At 38.1% G+C, this 24,212-nt stretch overlaps 1 protein-coding gene across 1 annotated transcript in view; it reads right to left on the reverse strand.

The window, feature by feature from the left end:
* The window catches only part of iftap (intraflagellar transport associated protein), a 55,003-nt gene that overhangs the window by 25,139 nt on the left and 5,652 nt on the right, over positions 1-24,212 (reverse strand). Inside the window, exons 2-3 of the mRNA XM_087996155.1 lie at positions 7,317-7,466; positions 1,296-1,426 (exon numbers count right to left, since the gene is read on the reverse strand). Of these exons, the coding sequence (XP_087852281.1) occupies positions 1,296-1,426; positions 7,317-7,446 (261 nt within the window). The 5' untranslated portion in view covers positions 7,447-7,466. The remainder of the gene's footprint in view (positions 1-1,295; positions 1,427-7,316; positions 7,467-24,212) is intronic.

Here is a 24,212-nt window from a genome sequence, read left to right on the forward strand (position 1 = left end):
CCTCTTAAATCAGTCTTTGATATGCGGTTTTCAGCACTGTTTGTCATTTTTACAAATGACTTGGATTAGGAAGCAGAAGGATGGATTAGTAAATTTGTGGATAACCCTAAGGTCGGTGGAATTGTAGACAGTGCAGAAGGATGTTGCAGGTTACAGAGGGACATAGATAAGCTGCAGATCTGGGCTGAGAGGTGACAAATGGAGTTTAATGCAGAAAAGTATGAGGTGATTCACTTTGAAAGGAGTAACAGGAATACAGAATACTGGGATAATGGTAAGATTCTTGGTAGTGTGGATGTCTACGTGCATAGATCCCTGAAAGTTGCCACCCTCGTTAATAGGGTTGTTAAGAAGGCATACAGTGTGTTAGCTTTTATTGGTAGAGGGATTGGGTTTCGGTGCCATGAAATCATGTTGCAGCTGTACAAAACTCTGGTGCGGCCGCACTTGGAGTATTGCGTACAGTTCTGGTCACTACATTATAGGAAGGACGTGAAAGCATTGGAAAGGATGCAGAGGTGATTTGCTACAATGTTGCCTGGTAAGGAGGGAAGGTCTTAGGAGGAAAGGCTGAGGGACCTGAGGTGATTTTCATTAGAGAGGAGGTGACTTAATAGAGACATACAAGATGATCAGAGGATTAGAACAGCTCTCACTGTCTGTCCTTTCTCCTCAAATGGTGATAGCTAGCACGAAGGGACATAGCTTTAAATTAAGAGGTGACAGATATAGGACAGATATCAGAGGTAGGTTCTTTACTCCGAGAGTAGTAAGGGCGTGGAATGCCCTGCCTGCAACAGTAGTGGACTCGTTAACATTAAAGGCATTTAAATGGTCATTGGATAAACATATGGATTATAAGGGAATACCGTAGGTTAGATGGGCTTCAGATTGGTTTCACAGGTTGGTGCAACATCGAGGGCCAAAGGCCCTATACTGCACTGTTCTATGCTTAATCAATAGTATTCAAACATCTCTTTTAAAATTACTCCCAGTCGTTTGCAATTGTACTGGTATAACTTTGTTAGACAGAAAAGCAAAATATGAACAGCACAAAATTCAGGCACTTTGTAAACTTTTCAAATTTGCATGACTGCAGTTACACTTATCTCACAGTATGCTGAACAATCATCAACTGAACAACCTTTTGGCAAATGTAAATCAATAACAAATTTCAATATAAAACAGTAAATGCTGTTTAAAATGGCTCCATGGTCAGTTTCAATTTCCTCATGCAGGTTTTGTGTATGCATTGAACGCAAACAAATTCAACCTACTTATAATTTAAAACTTGCCTTCTTGTCATTCTTGGGCATCTCTCCTTCAACCTGGACCAAAGTTTCCAACAATACCCTCCGAGTTAGTTTATATTCGTCATCTGCAATGCTGCCAACTTCAGGAGATGTCTTTTGTTTCTTCAAGTCCTCTGAAAAAGAGTGAAAACTCACTAGATGTACCAAAGGAGTCTTTAATACTATTCATTTTCAAGTTGATTCCAAAAAACTGGGTACTAGTTTTAACCTAGAACCAGGAATAGCATGAAGAGAAAAGGAGAAGATATCCAGGGTCTTGTATGTAAGGATGATGGAAGTCAGGAGAAAGTGAGAACTGCAGAACTCAGGGCATGTTTGGGAACATGGGATAGGGATGTAATAGCTATGACAGAAATTTGGTTGAGGGATGGACAGGACTGGCAGCTGAATGTTCTGCTCAGATGCTATAGGAGGGATAGAAAGAGAGGCAAAAGAGGAGTGGTGTAGCATTTTTGATTAAGGAAAACATTACTGCTGTAACTAGAGAAGATATTTCTGAAAAATTGTTCAATGAAAAATGAGTTAAAATTAGAAATAAAAAAGGAATGACTACCTTGATGGGATTGTACTGTAGAACCACACCACACCTCCCCCGCCCCCAAACTCCAGCAGTCAGAGGGAAATTGGGGAACAAATATGTTGAGAAAACTCAGATACATGTAATAATAATAAGGTTGCAAACTGCATGTGATTTTAATTTTTCAAACATTGACTGGGACTACCATAGTGTTAAAGGTTCAGATGATGAAGAATTTGCCAAATATTGTCAAAGAAAATTTTCTTGAACACATGTAAATATTCCAACTAGAGGAGTAAAACTTGACCTTCTCTTAGATAATAAGACAGGGTAAGTTACTGAAGTGATAGTAAGGGAACACGTTGGGTCCAGTAATCATAATTCTATTTGTTTTAAAAGTGTTATGGAAAAGTTTTTAATTGCAGTAAGATAAATTTTAATGCTTTGAGACAAGAACTTTCAAAAATTGATTGGAGTAGACTGTTCACAGGGACATCTGATAAGTGTGAGGCTTTCAAAAGTTCAGAGTCATTGTATTCGTAAGAGTGAAAGGTAAGACTGGTAGAATTAGAGGACAATGGATGAATAATATCGAGGTTCTAATCAAGAATTTAAAAAATCATATCTTAGATATTAAGAATCATATCTTAGATATCAAGAGTCATATCTTAGATATTAACAACTGGATTCAAATGAGTCTCTTGAACGGTATAAAGAGTGTTAAGAGCATTCTTAAGAGGGAGCTCAGGAATGCAGAGCAGGAAATGAAATAGCCTTGGCAAGTAAGGTTAAGGATAATCCAAAGAGGTTCGAAGAGTGATATTATTAGCAAAAGAGCAACTAGAGAGAGAGGTTGTCTTTGTGTTGAACCTCAGGAGATTGGAAAGACATTAAATGAATTTTTGCATCATTTTACCTGGAAAAAGAATTGGAGAATAGAGAACTCATAACCAAATACTGATGTTTTGAAAACAGTTCACTTTATGGAAGAGAAAGTGCTGCAGGTCTTAGAAAATATAAAAGTGAATAATCTCCAGACATGATCCAGTGCATCTCAGGAAGGTGTGGGAAATTGGGAAGGAAATTGTGGGGCCTCATGCAGAAATATTTGTATCATCCATAACTATGGTGAGATGCCAAATGACTGGAGAGTGGCTAATGTTTTGACTTTGTTTAAGGAATGTAAGGAGAACCACTCACCTGTGGTGGGTAAGGTGTAGGAAGTGATTCTGAAAAAGAGATTTATATGCATTTGGAGAGGCAAGGAATGGATAGTCAGCATTGTTCTGTGCAAGGGAAATCATGTCTCATAAACTGGATTGGGTTTTTTTGAGGAAGTAACCAAGATTAATGAGAGCAGAGTGGTAGACATCATTTACTTGGCCTTCAGTAAAGCCTTTGACAAGGTTTTGCTAGATAGACTAATTAATAAAGTTAGATCACATGGTATTTAGGGTGGGCTTTCCAACTGGATACAAATTGGCTTAACAACAGGAGACAGAGTGATGTTAGAAGGTTGTTTTTTTCAGACTGGAGGCCTGTGACCAACGGTGTTCAACAGGGATCAATGCTGGGCCCACTTTTGATTTAGATGAAAATATAGAAGGCAGGGTTAGTAAATTTTCAGATGACACAAAAGCTGGCGGTACAGTGGACAGTGAAGAAGGTTGTCTAAGATTACAAAGAGATCTCAATCAGTTGGGTCATTGGGCCAAAGAGTGGCAAATGGAGTTCAATTTGTATAAAATGCGAAGTATTTACCTGCCCTTGGTAAAACGAACAAGGGCAAGACTTATACAATTAAAAGTAGGGCCATGGGTCGTATTGAAAATTTGTTGCTGGAAAAGCGCAGCCAGTTAGGCATGCTTCCAAGTAACAGGAGAATCGACGTTTCGGGCATAAGCCCTTCTTCAGGAATGAGGAAAGTGTGTCCAGCAGGCTAAGATAAAAGGTAGGGAGGAGGGACTTGGGGGAGGGGCTTTGGAAATGCGATAGGTGGAGGGAGGTCAAGGTGAGGGTGATAGGCCGGAGTGGGGTGGGGGCGGAGAGGTCAGGAAGATGATTGCAGGTTAGGAAGGCGGTGCTGAGTTCGAGGGATTTGACTGAGACAAGGTGGGGGGAGGGGAAATGAGGAAACTGGAGAAATCTGAGTTCATCCCTTGTGGTTGGAGGGTTCCCAGGCAGAAGATGAGGCGCTCTTCCTCCAACTGTCGTGTTGCCATGATTGCTGGACACACTTTCCTATTCCTGAAGAAGGGCTTATGCCCGAAACGTCGATTCTCCTGTTCCTTGGATGCTGCCTGACCTGCTGCGCTTTTCCAGCAACACATTTTCAGCTCTGATCTCCAGCATCTGCAGCCCTCACTTTCTCCATGGGTAGTATTGTAGAACAGAGAGACCTAAGGGTTCAGGTACATAATTCTTTGAAGTTTACATCACTAGTAGACAAGGGGGGTTAAGAAAAGGTTCAGCACGCCTGCCTTCATTGCTCAGACCTTTGAGTACAGAGTTGGGGTATAATGTTGAGATTGCACAAGACATTGGTGAGGCAGCTTCTGGAGTGCAGTGTCCAGTTCTGATCATCCTGTTATAGGAAGAATATCACTAAGCTGGAGAGGGTTCAGAAGAGATTTACCAGTATGTTGCCAGGAATGGAGGGTTTGAGTTATAAGGAGAGGCTGAAAAATTGGGACATTTTTCACTGGAGCATAGGAGGTTGAGAGTGACCTTACAGAGGTTTATAAAATAATGAGGGTTATAGATAAGGTGAATGGCAGGTTGCTTTACAAGGAGATTTCAAGACTAGAGGACATATTTTTAATGTGAGAGGAGAACAGGTTTAAAAAAAAGACAAGGGGCAATTTTGTTTTTTAAACACAGAGACTAGTTCAGTTGTGGGAGGAACTTCCAGAGGAAGTGGTGAATGCAGGAACAATTACAATGTTTAAAAGATATTTGAATAAGTTAACAAATAGGAAAGGTTTGATGGGATACGGGCCAAGCGCAGGCAGGCCAGACGAGTTTAGTTTGGGATTATGGTCAGCATGGTCTGGTTGGACCAAAGGGTCTGTTTCCACTATGTCCAAATCTGCAATGTGAACCAATATGAAGAAAACACATTTCAAACAGCAGTTGCTTCCTTGCTTAAGCAGTAACTTTCAGAAAATACATGAGGAATGCTGATGGTTGGTGTGCAATATAGGGTAAGCACTACAATCTTTTAGAAATAGACCCTAGAGGTAACCACGAATAGAAAGTCCTTTTATTTTAGCCAGAGACTCCCTCTTGCTATTCATAATAGTACAAGGTCACACAAATAAACCATTTACAGAATTTTAAGTTTATAATAGATTGTCAAACTGCAAACTTTCTAGCAATACGTGTGAAATAACTCCAGAGAGGCCGGTATCTTGTCACCAAGTCACCCTTTATTTGCACATGCATAGTACATGTCACTAGTCAAGCTTCCTCAGAGCCAGCTCTCAAAGTGAGCAAAACCTCAGACATGCCTATAGGCATGTCCAATGACTCCCTCATTGGACCAGGTTAACTGCCCCAGTCTGAGAACTCATATTCTATAAGGTCTACAAACACAACAACATGGCTTTGTGGTCTTTGATGTGATCCAAATAAAGTTCAATTAGCTTAATTTTCACATTAAAGCTCACCACCATTCATGTAAATTTAAAATCTTACATTTCCATGCACTTCCTCTTTACAAAACAGTCCTTCTTGTTTTATATTTTGATGCATTTTTCTGTCAATTAAATTTCAAAAATTCCATGGTTAAGGGAAACTATATTTATATTTGCCATGCTATAATAAATAACACTTTACAATGTCAGTAATGAGCTTCCCAACTACTCCTTTTGGAAGCCTATACCCAAACCACTACTTTCCAAGTTGTAGCCAGACTTACTATTTGCTATAATATTACTTCAATATTTTTATTAAAATAGGGACAATTTATAGCTTTAAGCAAATGGATTAACACCATGTAATTGAACAAAAGTCTGCAGAGTAAAATTCTGTACTGGGAAACTGAAACAAGAGTGAAAGGCCATTGAACAGATCTGTGTATCTCTCACTAACAAATGCTGCAATCCCTGAGGATTTCCAGCAATTTCTGTTTTATTTTTTCCAGTTCAATTATCTCTGCGATTGAACTACAGTTCGCCTAAAGATTATTTTGGTCATGACACTATGTTTATGACATCACAGGAAATCAATTATTTTCCCAAAACAGTAACCACTGTTGCTTGTGGATGGAATTAGCAATTCTATTTGGATACCTAATGAGTTTTGTCATCTATGAAGTCAAGTTTCCCGCACCTGCAGGATGAGATTTTTTAATTTATCCTTCGAGGGGATGAAGTCATTGCTGGCAAGGTTGGTTTCTCACCTTGAACTGAGCGTCTTGCTAGATCATTTCAGAGGGCAATTAAGAATCAACCACATTACTATGGGTCTGAAGTCTGGGCTAAACAAGGCAAAGATGGTCGATAGCCCTTTGACAAATGAAATCGATGATAGTAATGGTGACTGTGTAACTGAAACTAGTTTCAATTCTAGATATTTTTCATAAATGCATTTTAAATTCCACAAACTGCCATGATGAGATTTGAAATCATTCCCCCATAGCGTTAATCTGGGCCTCTGGATTACTAATGCTGAAGTTAGGCATACTACAGAGGTTCTGCTCCATTATGTTGGCTTCTTCCCTGCAATTCTCCTAATATCACAATCCAAACAGTGCAAATGATTTTAAGTGCAAAGTCCACATAATACACTTTGAGTTATCATAATCTTTTGCACTAGTATTCAAAACATCATTCTTGAAACAGGTCCTGTTCACAAAAACACTCCATGTTCACAAAGTGAATGGATCACCTTTGGGAATTTCTGCTAATTATGCTCATTTTCAAGCCCTTAGAGTTCCAAAAGTTAAATTGAATCTTACTTACATTTTGAAAGAAGTTGATTTTGCTGTCAGTTGGGAAAAGGACCTGTTTTGTCATCCATTCATCTGCCAGAGATAATGGATCTAACTACCCGTAACCCAATTTATTTAGAAAATAAGTTGTCAGATAGATTCTTTTTCAGGTAGTTTAAAATCAGGTTAAGGACAAGTAGTGAATTGATGCTTTGATTTACATTGGTTTTATGATAATCCATTTTAAGTTATACTCAAAATGACTTATAATCAAGTCATTTTCAAAAATAAATCAAAGAATAACATTTATAGCATTCTTGTAGATTGCCTTTTAACTTGCTGCCTAATTATGCTGGTTCGTTGCAGATTCCATGTAAGCAGTATGCAAACTGATTTGAGCAGAAACTGAGGGTAAGGATCACTTTCTAAAACAAGCAAACCTTTGGACATAACTTGCACTGGAATTGCCAATTGTGCACAAAGTGGACTTAACTCCTCTACACTTTGCTCATCTTTATCCATTACTTAAAACTCACCTCCTGACAAAGCTTACCTTTTTTGAGGTGCACAAATGATTCTAAGAATTCAGCATATGTTTGTTCATGACTGCTGCAAAATCTTTCCAGAGCATCAAAGGCTGTTCTTCCTTCCCCCATAATTTGTGACCCCAACACTGCTGGCATATCTAATGTAGATATTTCATCTAGAATACAAAAGAGACATAGAGTTAGCTACAATAAAACAAATGGATCTGTGGTCAATGGTGAGGTGCCAGGGCTTACTCATCACTAATTTCTAAGAAAGTCGTCCACAAAGATCTACAGATCTCTGTGATAAGTATTTCACGTCTTTCAACATTAATTTTAATCTGCCATAAACAAAGGAGTTCTCCATTGTCTAGCAACAATTCTGTCAACTAACAGGCTAAGCAGCAAATCCCACTAAAGAATTTTCACTGACAGTACACCAGGAAGTTAAACACACACTGATTGCCCTTCATTTGTTAATCATTTTACAGTCAGGGAAATAAAGATTGTAACATATAAATGAAATTTATTTTTAAAAAACTGAAATATAACAAATAAACTTTAAATCAAAAAAAAAGAAAAAAAAATCTATGGTTCATCATGAATTCTGTCTGCAGAGAGTTCAAAAGCACACCCAGTGATGGAATAATGAAAGACAGACTACAAAAATTGCATACATGGGGCATCATAAGTTTTTGTCAGGAAATTGGATATTTTTGACATTAAAGGAGAGGTGCATTTTGGCTTTAGAAAGAATCATTTTCAAACAATTAATTTGGCTCTAAGTGGTCCAGACAGGCCACTTAGAGATCCTGGTAAAGTGGACAAAACAAAGGAGATCCTGTTCCCTGCTTGGCACCAAAAGTCTCAGTTAAAGCTTCGCCAATCGAAAGGTGTTGTTCAACCTACCAACTTAACTTCCAGGACATGACAATGGTGGAGGGGTAGGAAACAATTAAATTACTAGAATTACCAAGGTAAAAGTCTTGATGTCTAACTCTCTGCTCATGCCTCCAAACTCACTAATCACAATACCCCCCTCCCCAATTTCTTTCACTTTCCTACAATCACTTCATCACAATTCATATCATTTTTTTAAATCATATTCACTCCCACTGTGATTACAATCTACACTTAACATTTTACCCACTGCATGCCAATTATTCAACCATGACAGATTTTTTTTGAGACATCTAACAGATTGGCTCTAAAACAAATACACAGTTGTAGTGTGAATATTTTAAATCGATACCTCAAAATGTTCTAGTAGATATCATAGCCAGGGCTGTCTCAGCCAATGTATCTGATGATTGGCACTCCCTGCCCACTATATTAGATGCTGAGTTACCTACTTTGGGTCTGAATTATTGTTGTGATGTTATCAAATTTCTTGGGCATTTTCTTTCACTTGAAGTTTGCTTTTGCAAGTGTTGCATTAGGTTATGTGAATGCAGATAACAAAACTGATTGGATAAAAATATTAAACAGAACTGCTTAAATTGATTCCAATAGAACTTATATTGAGAATTACAGGTTCCCAATTCCTTGTTATTTATTGATGTGTTTGTGATTTATCCATAAAGATAATGAAATGGAACTGATTAAAATACATTTCTAGCATTTTAACTGAGCAACTCCCAAAGTAAAGTAGAACATCAAATACTAAACTGATGGGTTTCTGAAATTCCGAGTACTTTTTAACAACAAAACCAGGATGTTGCATCGCAAAGCATGCTGTCTAGCATTTTAAAAAATAACAGTTCAAATCTGTCATAGAGAAAAACCCCAACTTCTGCAAATCTGTTCTCTGGGGAATCTCAAATGAACCAGCATAAAATGTTTACATCGGCAATCTGAATGGTTTATGCAAAACCTAGTGGTTTTGTAACAGGAAACATTCTTATCATCAATTGTTTTGACTTCTGTCACTGACAACATACAAACTGCTGTAGAGCTTTTTTAAAACTTCCATGAAAAACTACCTGCAAAACCTTTTTCATCAATTACATGATTTATATCTTTATTGAAGTGACAACTGACTTCCAGGAGTGGCAAATGATATCCTGAACAACACAACTGTTACCAGGTAAGTGATCAACTCCCTTACTGTACCAATGTGTTGTGCAAATAATTCTGAAAGAATGTGAGAGCAAATTGAACTGATTTATTGTTTATCGGGAGCTAGAGCTATTTTTCTATATAATGATTTATATAATGCATGTCTTATGTTGTCCCAAATATGTCACAGCCAACAATTTCAGATTCCACAAATAACAATCGAGTTACATGTCTTATTAAACTGTTATAATATTGTCAGTTATAGGAAAATGCTGCATGCGAGTAGAATTCACTATTTCTTCCTCACTGTTCCCACGTTTTGGCTTCAGGTAAAATAACATTGACACATGTTCCTTTGAAATTGCTATTTATTGCAGGACACTTCTCATCCGCAAAAATAAGCCACATTTCCCTGCACTACCTCCAAATGAGGCAGTACTCAACCTTGTCCGCTTCCACTTTTACAAACAGTTGTTTTAAAGTGACTATCTGCCTCTTAAGAGCTACTGTTTTTTTTAAGAACTTCTGATCACATGATGATCTTATTGAATATTAAATAAGAGCACTAAATATTTCTCATTAGTTTACCTCAAGCTACAACTTGCACCCAAAACAGCCAATGACCTAGGACATCATTTTCTGAGCCACAATAAAAATGGTATCTTAATACTTAAATATAAAAAGATAAGCTGTAAATGCACAAATCTAAATATCAAAATCTTGAAGAAGAGTTAAATTGTGATGAATTAAGTAAGGCACAGACCTTTTCTTTCTGTGGTTGAACTGACAAAGTGTAGGCATCTGTCAATTCCCTTTCTTAGAAGAGCTCTTTTTATACAGTAACAACCACAGATAAATGTAACACTTGGCGAAGTTCATTATAAAGAAGATGAAAGAATCAGGGAGAGTCATTTGACATTTATTAAAATCATAAGATTACAGAATAGTGAGAATTCTAGTTCTTAAATTAATTTTTGGAACTGATCAGCTCACTATATAATGCACACAGAAATAATCATATTCAAGTGTGCATTTCTTCATGTTCATCAGCTTTTTTTTGTGTTGATTTACTGTAACAAGCTCACAAAAGTGTCATTTACTACAGCACAATGAAACTCTGAAAATGCTTCACAAAGAACTGGACTGGACACCAAAGACTGGATTACAGCCATCAAATCATCCCAATTTTGCATTAGGTAAGAATTAAGACATGCCCATTCTCATAAGTAGAGACAATTTTTATTCTAAGTTTAAGTTTCATATTATCTGAATTACTCTAAGACATTTCAGGAAAGGAAAACAGGTAGGCAGTAAAATGATTTCTTTTCCCCGAAAACATACAGTGAGATGGTTTAATCTAATTGTTTGCTGTTCTTACTCTCTCTCCACTGTTCCATATTATTCTCTATTTGAATTACTTATTAACCTTTTTTTAAATAACTGATCATGCCACAACTGCACCCTGTAGCAAAGCATTCCATGCTCTAACAGCCTTCCGTATAAAATATTTTCTGCTAACCTCTGTCCCACTTTATTAACAGCAGTTTTCAACTGATGATTCCTCATGACTGACTTTCCAAACAGAGTAAATGGGGACCACTGTCCTCTATGGGATTCTACTGCTGGCACTAGCCTTGGTATCTTTCATTACAAAGGAGGATAAAATTTTGTGATATAGATGCATTCTCAGCCCAAGTTGAAACTTGCGGCGAAAAATCGAATTCTAAACAGGAAAGAATTTGAAGACCTCAGGGGTCTTTAGAAGAGAACATTTGAGGGAGATTTTTTTCCATCTGCTGCAACATTTTCAGATTTTTCCCAATATATCCAAAAATCTTGCACTCCAGAAAAGATTTGAAGCAATTCCTTGTACCAGGCTGCTCTAAACAGCTCTCCACAGATGTAACCAATAACTATTGGAAGAAATATCAGAGCACAGGGGAATGAAAGGTTCATAAATTCAAGAAGTATGAATTCCACCTCATAATCCACTTAGAGTCATAGAGATGTACAGCATGGAAACAGACTCTTCGGTCCAACCCGTCCATGCCGACCTGTTATCCCAACCCAATCTAGTCCCACCTGCCAGCACCCAGCCCATATCCCTCCAAACCCTTCCTATTCATATACCCATCCATATGCCTCTTAAATGTTGCAATTGTACCAGCCTCCACCACATCCTCTGGCAGCTCATTCCATACACGTACAACCCTCTGCGTGAAACAGTTGCCCCTTAGGTCTCTTTTATATTTTTCCCCTCTCAACCTAAACCTATGCCCTCTAGTTCTGGACTCCCCCACATCTGGGTAAAGACTTTGTCTAGTTATCCTATCCATGCCCATCACAATTTTATAAACCTCTATAAGGTCACCCCTCAGCCTCCGACGCTCTAGGGAAAACAGCCTCCCCCTGTAGCTCAGATCCTCCAACCCTGGCAACATCCTTTTAAATCTTTTCGGAACCCTTTCAAGTTTCACAATATCTTTCCAATAGGAAAGAGACCAGAATTGCACACAATATTCCAACAGTGGCCTAACCAATGTCCTGTACAGCCGCAACATGACCTCCCTACTCCGTACTCAATACTCTGACCAATAAAGGAAAGCATACCAAACGCCTTCTTCACTATCCTATCTACCTGCGACTCCACTTTCAAGGAGCTATGAACCTGCACTCCAAGGTCTCTTTGTTCAGCAACACTCCCTAGGACCTTACCATCAAGTGTATAAGTCCTGCTAAGATTTGCTTTCCCAAAATGCAGCACCTCGCATTTATCTGAATTAAACTCCATCTGCCACTTCTCAGCCCATTGGCCCATCTGCTCCAGATTCTATTGTTATCTGAGGTAACCCTCTTCGCTGTCCACTACACCTCCAATTTTGGTGTCATCTGCAAACGTACTAACTGTACCTCTTATGCTCGCATCCAAATCATTTATGTAAATGACAAAAAGTAGAGGGCCCAGCACCGATCCTTGTGGCACTCCACTGGTCACAGGCCTCCAGTCTGAAAAACAACCCTGCACCAACACCCTCTGTCTTCTACCTTTGAGCCAGTTCTGTATCCAAACGGCTAGTTCTCCCTGTATTCCATGAGATCTAACCTTGCTAATCAGTCTCCCATGGGGAACCATGTCGAAAGCCTTACTGAAGTCCATATAGATCACATCTACTGCTCTGCCCTCATCAATCAGCAATAGACAGGAAAAAGCAGAGAACTGAAAAATTGCACGATGCAGAATAATGTTTCAATTCTCACATCTTGGTAGATTTTTCGCAGCAAGGACAGATTTTGATGATGAAACTCAACAGAGTCTCCATTGCGCCAGTGCAGCCTTTAGCTATTTAAGAACACAATATTTGATGACAAATATTCCAAACCTGGCACAAGGCTCCTGGTTGAGAGGGCAGTAGTGTTAACAACCGTTCTGCATATTTTGGAGACATGGACAATGTACAACAGACATCTCAAATCCCTAGAGAAATATCACCAATGTTGAGACTGCAAAATCCTGCATATCCAATAGCAGGATAGTCACTACTAAATCACTGCCCTGTCACAGGCCAACAACACCAGCATCAGGTACCAGGCACTATCAATCAACTGTTGTCACATCACATGTCTCACACAAGTCTTCCAAATAATAGTATCCACGGCAAGCACTTATTAGAAGGAAAGAGAAAATGCTTCAAAGGACAACCTGAAAGCTTCTCTGAAAAAATGCAATATTGCCATCAACACATGGAAATCCCTCCCCAAAACTTCCCAAATTGGAGAGGACACATCTACAAAGCTGCCAACCATCTTGAGCATCTCTTGATTATAAAGAGGTCATGTGATCTAGTGATGCAAAATAGTAAAAGGAACGTAGAAAAACCACAGCATCCAACCATTACTTCAAACATCACCTGCCCCACCTGTGGCAGGGTAGTTACTTTCATCAATCCGTTCAGACATGCTGTGACACACCTTTAGGGTAGGTGGAACTTAAACAGATTTTCTTGCTTGGAGATAGAGACAATACCATTTTACCATAAGATCCCCTATAAATCTGTGACAGGGCATGCAAATTCAGCACTAGACTATTTAGTCATCTCGGGAGCCACAATTCCAAATGAAAGAATGTAATTTTCAGTCTTTAGAATCTGTCTAAGAAAGAGGGCATTTTATTTATCTTTTGGATTTGTCTTTGAAAACAGCCGTGCAACATTGCCATCAGAAACCCAAAATTGTGTCTAGGGTCTTTTGATAAAGTCTATACAATTCATAATCAAGAGTGGTACTGGCCTGTTACATATCACACAAGGAGACTGAGTTGCTGTGACAACAAGCAGCCTGGAGCTCTGGACAGTGATAGTAAAGGTCTTAAACTTTCTTTCCATTACATGGCAGACCGGGAATCTTGCCCACTGCTACTACCTGCTGTTGGCATGTATCAGAAGGATTTGCAGCTTGATCCTCAATTTATTCAGCCACGTTATGACACATAGGAATTTAATGACCAAGGAATTCTAAGTGGGACTTGAATCCAAAGTTCTTTCTTAGAGGCAGAAATGCCATCCACTACATCATATGACCTCTTTATAATCAAGAGTATAATATTTTCTAGAACTTATTCTGAGCACTATTCACTATCTACTTATCATGTTGAGCTGTCAATTGTACAGCTATTCTATCTGGTTACTGAATGAACATTATTGTGCATTTAGAATCATAGAGACATATAGCATGGAAACAGACCCTTCAGTCCAACCTGTCCATGCCGACCAGTTATCCTAAATAAATTTAGTCCCATTTGCCTGCATTTGGCCCACATCCCTCTAAACCATTCCTATTCATATACCCATCCAGATGCCTCTTAAATGCTGTAATTGTACCAACCTCCATCACTTCCTCTGGCAGATCAGTCCATTCTTGTACCACTCTCTGCATAAAAAAGTTGTCTGTAGGTGCCTTTTAAATCTTTCCCCTCTCAACTTAAACCTACGCCCTCTAATTTTGGACTCCCACAAATAGACTTTGTCTATTTACCCTATCCATGCCCCTCATTTTATAAACCTCTAAGATGACCCCTCAGCCTCCGATGCTCCAGGGAAAAATAGCCCCAGTCTATTCAGCCTCTCCTTTGCATTACAATTCAAAAAGCTTCATAAAGACATCACCTTCCATAGAATACAGCAAAATTCGAATGTTCTTGCTAGAAATCACAATAAATTAAAAGAGCGTTTTCAATTCAGGAATAATCAGTAAATTGTGATGACCATGTATTTGGGAATTACTCTTGTTAGGTTACAGTTTGAGTTTCTGCGAAAAATAGTTTCTTAATCACAAATGCAAAAACTTCAATGAATGACATGTTGGCAGTCGTGACGACCAGACCCCAAATCATTAAACTCATGGGTGAGGAGGGATGAACTGTTCTACTTCTTTATTCACCCATCCTCTCGGCTGATCACAAGAGTTAATTTTAAAAAGGTCCTTCCCTTGTGAATGTATTTTTCCAGACTCAAATGAATTTATGTCCAAAAAGGAGACAATTTATCCAGGCTTATGAGTTAATAAAGCATGAGTTCAATAACTAACAAACGACAGAAGAATTAGTAACACAACACATAAACAGAGATTAGAAATAAGAGGCAAGTCCAAAAAAGATAAAGATTAAAAAGACATCAGACTCTGAATTGTTTGTGAAGAGTGGATAGTTGAACATGGTAGCTGTTGCAGTGAAGGTTGTCAGTAGAATAACATTGTTAGTTGAAAAGTCAATTTTACGGTCAGATTAGTAGAGATCTTATCATTCTGATTCCTATTGGCCATGACTATATTCTAGCATTCAGTGTCAGAGAAAGTCCTTTTACTGTCCTGTTTCCTTTTGCTTGGCTGCTAGCTACCTAATTTCCATGACTCAGAGCTAAAGAATCCTTTTTCTCGCAACACAGGGGTGACTCGGAGAGAGCTCTTTGACTGTGGTATGGTAATACTCAAACCCAGGCTGGTACGCACAAGAGCATTCAGTCCCATTAGTGCACTAAACTGTCCTTGTGTATTCTTCAAAGGGAAAAGTACAAAACATGAATGCATTGTGGGACGTAATCTGCAGGGAAATGGCTTGCTGTTCAGTAGGGGTCATCAGCATCTTGTTATTTTCATAGTCACAAGAGATCACAGTCCAGTCTGTTTTGACTTGCCTCTTCTCCACAGTGAAGGGATGTTATTTGAAGTTCTCTTCATTTCCATAGGTGACATTCCATGAGTGTATTTCCGTCGAGAAAGTCACTTAATTCACATCCACAGCCATTTTTGACTGTATTAATTCTCTTTTAAAATAACATATTTTAGAGTTACAACGCACAAAGTTAAAAATGTACATTATAATTTGGGATTCTGATCCATGGTATCATTAATGTACCCAAGTAAGGTAACATTTTGCTTTAATAATAAACCTAAAAGTTGCCTACCAGCATCTCTACATCTAAGAAAAGAAATACAAATTGAAGAGCTTTCCCTAAAATTACAACCAGTATGATAACTAGCAAAGGGAATTTAATATGAAGGATTTAATCAAGTTTTAAGAGGGTTAGAGTATTAATAAAGTTTAGGTGCTGCAGATGTATTGTAGTGTATTTGATATATTGGTTATCTTGTACCTTTAGAACTTCCAACGTCATTGTTGCATCTGTTGTACTCCAGCAATCAGACAGTTACTCTCATCAGGGTTCTGCTTAGTACCATCTGCACCAGCTGTAAACTCCCTGAAATATCTTCTACACTGCTTGTATGCTGCATGTTTGCCAAGTCTTCGCCACCTTCTAAATCTACAGGCAAGTTCAGTCTCCTTTGTACTTGACGGTAATATTGTTTAAAGAAAGTGATCAGAGGTAAGGATGCAGGGCTGCCATAGTAACTAATAGCAATCAGTTTTAAAGATAGAACTATTTAATGTACTTATAATACAGTAGTTTTCAAATAAGGTTTTTGCAATTGAATAACTTATCAAATTGTAGAGAAGTTGTTGAATAATGTCCCTCGATAATTCGTGTCAGTCTCTGCAAAGTTTCCTTCATCTAGAAAAATATAAATTAAACTTTGTCGACAAAATTTGATCTACTATTACCACATTATTTTTAGGCACAGTCCAGAAAACTCAGTGAGGGAGAAATGGCATGTCATTATGGAAGTGACCAAAGCTGTTAGTCATTTTTGTGCTGTATTTACGTTACCTCTACATTTAAAAGGACAGTGAAGGTCACCAACTTCAACTAACATATAAATGATGTATTAATATCCAATCAAGTGCAACGTCTGTATTCAAAAAATAGTAAGGCAATAAGCAAATGGATCAGAGATAGAAAAAGCTATTGGCTAATAATTTCAAATTTTATCTAAAGAAAATCCAGAATCAGAAAAGATAATGATTAAAAACCTACACTTTCACAGCTGCTATTTCAGTGTATGAAGCTAAAATTACTGGAAATACATTTCGCTCAGAGGACATCAGAAAAGATAAATGTTACATTAATTACAGACAGTAACAAGCAACCACTTTTTTTAACCCAGACTGTCATAATACAAATTTGACTCTATTTACATTTGATTATGTTTTACTTTCTGATAGATTTTTGTCCAAAGTGTTCACTTTATAAAACAAAATCATGTAATTTAGTTACCCTCAAACCTGCTGGGTCACAGTCTTGGAGCTAACGCTCCAAATTGGTGATCAATTCATTTCCAATTGTAACTGTCTCAGAATTTGAATCCAAATCCCATTAAAATGGTGAGTGTAGATGTTTGAACCCTGTCAAGTTTGAAATTTGAAGGTAAATGTAAATGTGAAGCCAATCCATAATCAAGGCTGGCCTCATGCATAAAGGATGCTTAGATGGGTGAGGTACCATAGGACAGTTGGACTGTCTCAATCTCCGAGGAGGAGAAAATGAAAAAAGGATGAGGATCAGGGAATGACAGACCACAGACAACATTCTGATTAAAAAAACATGAAGAATGCAATTTAAAAAATGAGATAGGTGCAGTGAGCAGTTTAGCAGGAAGCAAGTGGAATGTTGCTGTTTATTGCAACGAGAAATGGAATATAAAAAGAGAGAAATTGCATAAATCATATAAAGTAACTGATGAAACTACATCTGTGTAGAGTTTTGATCTCTATTTGAAAAAAGATGTAATTGTGTTAGAAACAATTTGAAGAAGGTTCACCTGGCTTATTTGTTGTTTTATCTTCATTTAGTATACTTTTATTTAATACTTTTTGAATGGAGAGGAGGAAAAATGTTCTTATTCAGACGGTTGTTAGTATGTGAAATTCTCTTTTCCAAAGAGCAGTGGCGGCTGGGCCATTGAATTTATCCAAGGTTGAATAACAGATTTTTTTGATAGAGGAGAGTCAAGGATTATGCAGGGCGGAAAGGAAGCTGGAGATGAGACCACAATCAGGTCAAATACGATTTTATTGAATGGTATTGCAGGCCCAAAAGGGCCAAATGGCTATTCCATGACTTATGTTCCAAGACATCGGTTAGTTTTCTATTTTAAAAAAGGTGCAAAATTCTAAATGATTTCCATTCTCAGGATGACCAAGCATTTTCTCTTCACACAAAAACCAAACTAGTTGTAAATGTAGGGCAAAAACTACTGTGAGCATAAATTGTGCGAAAATATTAAATTTTAACTCATACCTATGTGAAAGGGAAACATTGTTCAAAACCAGAATTGCCTTGGTCATCAGGGACCATGAGAAAAGAATGAAAAACAGATATTTCTCTGCACAGTGTCTCCATGTTCCAGTCTGTTCAGTCACAACATTCAGAACCAACAGTACTGATCGGTAATTCAAAAGCAAGTTTTAAATTCACTCAGTTTAGTACAATTACATTACAGCAACAGCATTAAATCAATTTTGCTAAAAGCCAAAATATATGAATTATGTAGAACCAAGCCTTCTGTAACTCACTATAAAGTTAGTCAACAGCAAAAGGTCTACCTGACAATTAAAGGGATGCCTGTGCATCATAATGCAACTATCTGAATAACATTAAAGAATTTACATGCTAGAGAAATTACTGCTGCTTTATATCCTGTCTGTGAAGTGGTAATAAAAAAGCAGACATTGGGCATTTACATCCAAACACTGAACATAAACTGACAGCAGGAATGGAGACTACATGATCCACTGCACATACTGAGAAAAAGAAAACCACTAAGATCAACTACGGTCCCCACTTTAAAATAATGAAGAATTAACGGCAAACAGCTAAAATTGAAATGGTTTTGAAGGGAAACAAAAGCTGAAACTTGAAAGCATATACAGAGGAACCTCGATTATCTGGCATTCAATTATCCAAATATCAGATTATCCGGCAAGATCACAAGGTCCCGATGCTCGATTAAACTATGTTATCCAGCATTTGATTGTCTGGAATTTGATTAACCAAATGAAATACTGCCCGCCCGTGTCTTTCAGATAATTGAGGTTCCTCTGTAGTGTGTTTGGACTGCTACATTCGTAAAACCCAAATACAGTACTAAAATTGAAAAAGTACGACTGAGCATGGAAGTGCCTTCCTGTAGCTAAATGGAGGATTTGGTTGGGAAATACATTTTGGCCAAAACACAAGATGAAAAGACCTCTAATTATAAAGGAATAAGATTAAGTTGGCTGGAGTGGACTGGGAAAGAGTCTAGCAAAAGAAAATGGTTGATGAAGAAAGACGATGTTGAAGAAAATAGTTAATGACTCACAATAAAGATATATCCCAGTAAGGAAGGAGTCTAGCAAGAGGATAAACCAGAGCATGTTAACAAAGATAAAACTGGTGGTAAACCAGAGGATTGGGAAGTTTGAAAAACCAACAAAATATGACCAAAAAAGGGAGAAAACAAACTTTGATGGTTAACTGGCAAGTTATAGCTAAGTGGATTTAATTTACAAGAATGGTTTCAGAGATGAGGACCTTCAATTATTAGGATAGTTTGAAAAGGTTGAGACGGTTCTTCTTGGAGAGAAGGCTGGGTGGAGATCTGATGGAGGTTTTCAAGATTATGAGCAGGCTGGATGAGTAGATAGAGAAAAATTATCCCTGCTTTTTAAAGGGAACAAGATCAAGAGGGCAGAGATTTAAAGTGATCAGAAAAGAACTAAGGATGAAGTGGAAAATAAAACTTTTTCACTCACTAAGTAGTTAGGGTATGGAATGTCCTGCCTAGAAGTGTGCTGGAGATAGATTCAATTGAGGCACTAAAGAGGGCATAAGTTGATTATTTGCATAAAACTAATATGCCAAAGTAAGGGGAAGAAATGGAGACTGGCACTAGGTAATGATGCTCACTTAATGAGCTTCAGGGCCTCCTTCTGTACTGTAACACTTCTGTGATTCTGATTCTATGGACAGAAAGCACTTCTTCAAACATACAAAAAGGAAGAGAGGGGCCAAAGTGAAGAAAGGCTCCTGTGAGAATAAAGCTGGTAAATATTAATCAGAAACCAGGAAATGGCAGAGGAGCTAAAAATGATTGGCAACAGTCTTCGTAGCAAATTATATTAAAAATATTCCCAAAATACCAAATGACCAACAGGCAAATAAGTGGGAGAAAAAGTACCAGGGAAATTGATGTGGCTAACGGCCCCTGAGCCTGATGGGTTGCACCCTAGGATATTAAAGAAAATAACTCCAGAGATAGCAGATGCACAGGAAGTAACCTTCCAACAAATTTGAGAAAAGTCCCAGAGGAATGGAAAACTGGGAAGGAGACAAAAAAAGATAACTACAGGCCACTTGGCTTGGCATCTGTCATCGAGAAAATGTTAAGCGTCTATCATAAAGTATGCTATAGCGGGCATTTAAAAATGCATAATTTTGACAAGTAGAGACAGCATGGCTTTATGAAAAGTAACTCAAGCCTAACAAAATTTAGAATTCTTTGAAGTGGTTCAGGAAGGATAGCTAAAGGGAAACCTGTAGATGTAATATATTTGGGTTTCCAAAAGATGTTTGAAAGGAACTTCACATAGGATACTTAACAAGATAAGAATCCATAGTGTTGGGGATAGTAAGATTAGAACGAACAGAGGATTGACTAACGATAGAAGACAGAGTTAAGATGGCAGCCAAAGGATGGCAGCCCTTAACTAGATAAGTTTACAGGAATCGGTGTTGGAGCCACAATTATTTTGTAATATATTAATGGATGAGGAAAGTAAATGTACAACAGACAAGTTTGTGGATCATACAAAAGCAGATGGAAATGTACATGGTGAGGTTAACAAAAAGAGTTTGCTGGGGGAGGTATAGGCAGGTTGAGCAAGTGGTCAAAAAATTGGCAGTTGGAATATAATGAGGGGAAAATGAAGTTATGCCTTTTGGCAGCAAAAAAAAGTCATATATTACTTAAATGGAGAAAGACTGCAGAAGACTGTAAGTCAGGAGGATTTCAGGGTCCTTGTGCTTGAATCAAAAAAAAATAAGAACAGTAAGCATAGGAACAGTCCCTTCAGCCCACCAAGACTTGCTGACATCCTTTTGCCTCTATGTGGTCCATATGCCTCTTCCCTGCCTATTCATGGATCTGTCAAGATGCCTCTTAAACCTTTCTATTGTATCCATTTTCACCACTTCCTCTAGTTGCATTCCAGAAAATTAATACCCTTTGAGTAAAAACCTTGCCTCTCATCTCCTTTTAAATTTACCCCTTTTTACCATAAACCTATTTCCCCTACAATTGGCATTTCTAACCTAGGAAAAAAGACTCCAACTATCCATTCTTTCCATGCCTTTCATATTTTGTAAGCTTCTGTCAGGTGGAACCTCATCATCTAAAGTTCAATTGAAAACAAAATAAGTTTGTTCAATCTCTCTTCATAGCTAATACCCTTCAAACCAGGCAAACTCACAGTAAACTGTTCCTGCACCCTCACCAAAGCCTCCACATTCTTCTAGTAATGTGGCAGCCAAAACTGTACACAATATTTCAAATGCCGCCTAATTAAATTCAAAACAGCAGCAACATGACTTGCCAATGTGTTTTACTCTGTACCCCAACTGGTGAAGGCAAGTATGCCATATACCTTCTTGACTACCTTATTCACTTGTCTTGCCATTTTCAGGGAACTATGATCCATACGCCTACATCCTCTTATGTTGCCGCTTCTACAGGTTCTGCCACTTACTGTATACCTCCCTCCTACATTAGATCTTCCAAAATGCATCACCAGCACTTGTCTGGATTAAACAGCACCTGTCATTTCTCCGCCCAAGTCTCCAACCTATCTATATCCTGCTGTATCCTTTGACAGTCCTCCTCACTGTCTGCAGCACCCCACAACTTATGTCATCCACAAACGTACTAATCAGGCCATTTGCATTCTCCTCCAAATCAGATATATATAACGAACAGGAGTCAGACATGAAAGTAGACTTGAGATCACAATCATTTTCTCACTAAAAGGCTGTGCAGGTTCAGATGGTTGAATGGTTTCATCCTGCTCCCGATGTTCCCAGAATTACGACTTGGCTGAGCCAAGACCGTTAATCTAATGAAGATATGGCAAATAAAAATAAATGCCAAAGCGCCTTACTTACCCTTCAAGTCTGTAAAAAAGAAACCCTATCGAATACCTTGTCAGTTGTTTTTCATATTAATGTCGAAGAACAAGTACAGCAAAGATTCAAACTAACTGCTGAAGGCAGAGATTGTCTTAGGAGGAAAGAGTAAATATTCTCAGATTTTATTTTCTGGAAATTAGAGGAATGAGAGGTGATCTCATTCAAACATTTTACAAGGATTGACAAGGTAGATGAAGTAGGATGTTTCTCTTGCTAGGAAGTCTAAAATCAGGGGCATTGCCTAAGAACTTTTGGTCAGCATGGACCAGTTTGGGCCAAAGAGCCTGTCTCCACACTGTAGGACTCTATCACTCTATAAGGAACAGGTCAGTCAGGACTGAAAAGAAGAATTTCTTCACTCAGAGGAATCTTTGGAATTCTCAGTCCCAGAGGGCTGTGGATGATCAGATGCTGAGTATATTTAAAACCACAATCAATTGATTTCAACGTGGAAAGGATATGGGAACAGTGCAGAAAAATGATGTTGAAGTAGATCTATTCTAATGACAAAGCAAGCTTGAACAGCTGGAAGGCCAATTTCTGCTCCTATTTCTTATGCAATTATTAAAAATTAGCATATTTTTGCTATTGTTGAAAAACACCACATTTGGTCAAAGCTTTTGGACTTACAGTCATCAGGACATTTTGCAAGAATGCCAATTAAAAGGCAAAACCAACATTTATTCTTTTTTTTCTTAAAGGGCAGTGCTGTGTTAGATCCCCTGTTTATTTTTTTTTCCCCTAAACTAAGGAGACACTGAATCTCCTGTTTTTTTTTTTAACAACAAAGTTACATTTACAGCTGCACAAAACCAACATTTATTTTTTTTTTAGCAATTTATTTATTTATTTATTTATTTTTTCTTCTTTTTTTTCTCTTCTTTCTTTTTTTTTCTTTTTTTTTCTTTTTTTCTCTTTTAACCCCCACACTCAAAACCAACATTTATGTTGCAGAAGAGCAAATTGCTAATTGATTGGCTATTGGACTCTGATTGGTAGAGATGCTGTCATTGATAGTGCACCCATTGATACTAATTGGCAGTTAACAGACAGATTTAGTTAAATTTCAAACCACGCAGGTTGACTTTGATTGGTCAGGACACTGCCCTGATAAATTAATCAACTGGAGCGTCAGAGCAGAGGGTGGTATGTATATTTGTAATGAGCTGCCAAAGGAAGTGGTAGAGGCTCGTACGATTGCAAGATTTAAAAGGCATCTGGATGGGGATATGAATAGGAAGGGTTTGAGGGACGTGGGCTGAGTGATGACAAGTGGGACTAGATTGGGTTGGGATATCTGGTCGGCATGGACAAGTTGGACCGAAGGATCTGTTTCCATGCTGTACATCTCTATGAGTCTAAGTAGAGAGGAAATTCCTGGGAATATGTCCAGGGAAGTTATTTGGGTGTAATTGAGAAATAAGAACGGGATGATCACCTTATTGGTATTGTACTGTAGGCTCCCCAATAGTCAGAGAGAAATTGAGAAACAAATTTGTCAAGAGATATCAGTTATCTGTAAGAATAATTGGGTAGTTATGGTGGGAGAGTTTAACTTACCAGACGTAGACTGGGACTGCCAATAGTATTAAGAGCTTGGATAAAGAGGAATTTACTAAGCATGTACAAGAAAGATTTCCAATTCAGTTTGTGGCTGTACCTACTAGAGAAGGTGCAAAACTTGACCTCCTCTGGGAAAACAAGGGAGGCAGATGACTGAGATGTCATTAGGGAAGCACTTCCGGACCAGTGACCATAATTCTATTAGTCCTAAAATAGTGATGGAAAAGGATAGGCCGAATCTAAAAATTAAAAGTTCTAAACTGGAGGATGGCCAATTTGGACAGTATTAGGCAAGCACTTTCAAAAGTCGATTGGGGGTGATTGTTTGCAGGTAAAGGGACAGCTGGAAAATGGGTAGCCATCAAAAATAAGATGAAAGTCCAGAGAGAGTATGTTCCTGCTGGGTTAAATGCTAAGAGTTGTAGGGAATGCTGAATGACTCAAAAAATTGAGGTTTTGGTCGAGAAAAAGAAGGAAGCAGATGTCAAGTATAGACAACGGAAATCAAGTGAATCCAGTATAAGGGCAGTAGGAGGGAAATCAGGGAGGCAAAATGGGGACATGAGATAACTTTGGCAAATAGGGTGAATAGGGCCCTTTAAAGATCAGCAAGGCCACTTATGTGTGAAACCGCAGGAAATGGGGAAGATACTAAATGAGTATTTTGCATCCGTGTTTACTATGGAG

Source organism: Chiloscyllium plagiosum, unplaced genomic scaffold (assembly GCF_037043375.1).
Source record: "Chiloscyllium plagiosum isolate Xiang-an unplaced genomic scaffold, Cpla_swu_hap1 HiC_scaffold_18, whole genome shotgun sequence".
Taxonomy (NCBI): Eukaryota; Metazoa; Chordata; class Chondrichthyes; order Orectolobiformes; family Hemiscylliidae; genus Chiloscyllium; species Chiloscyllium plagiosum.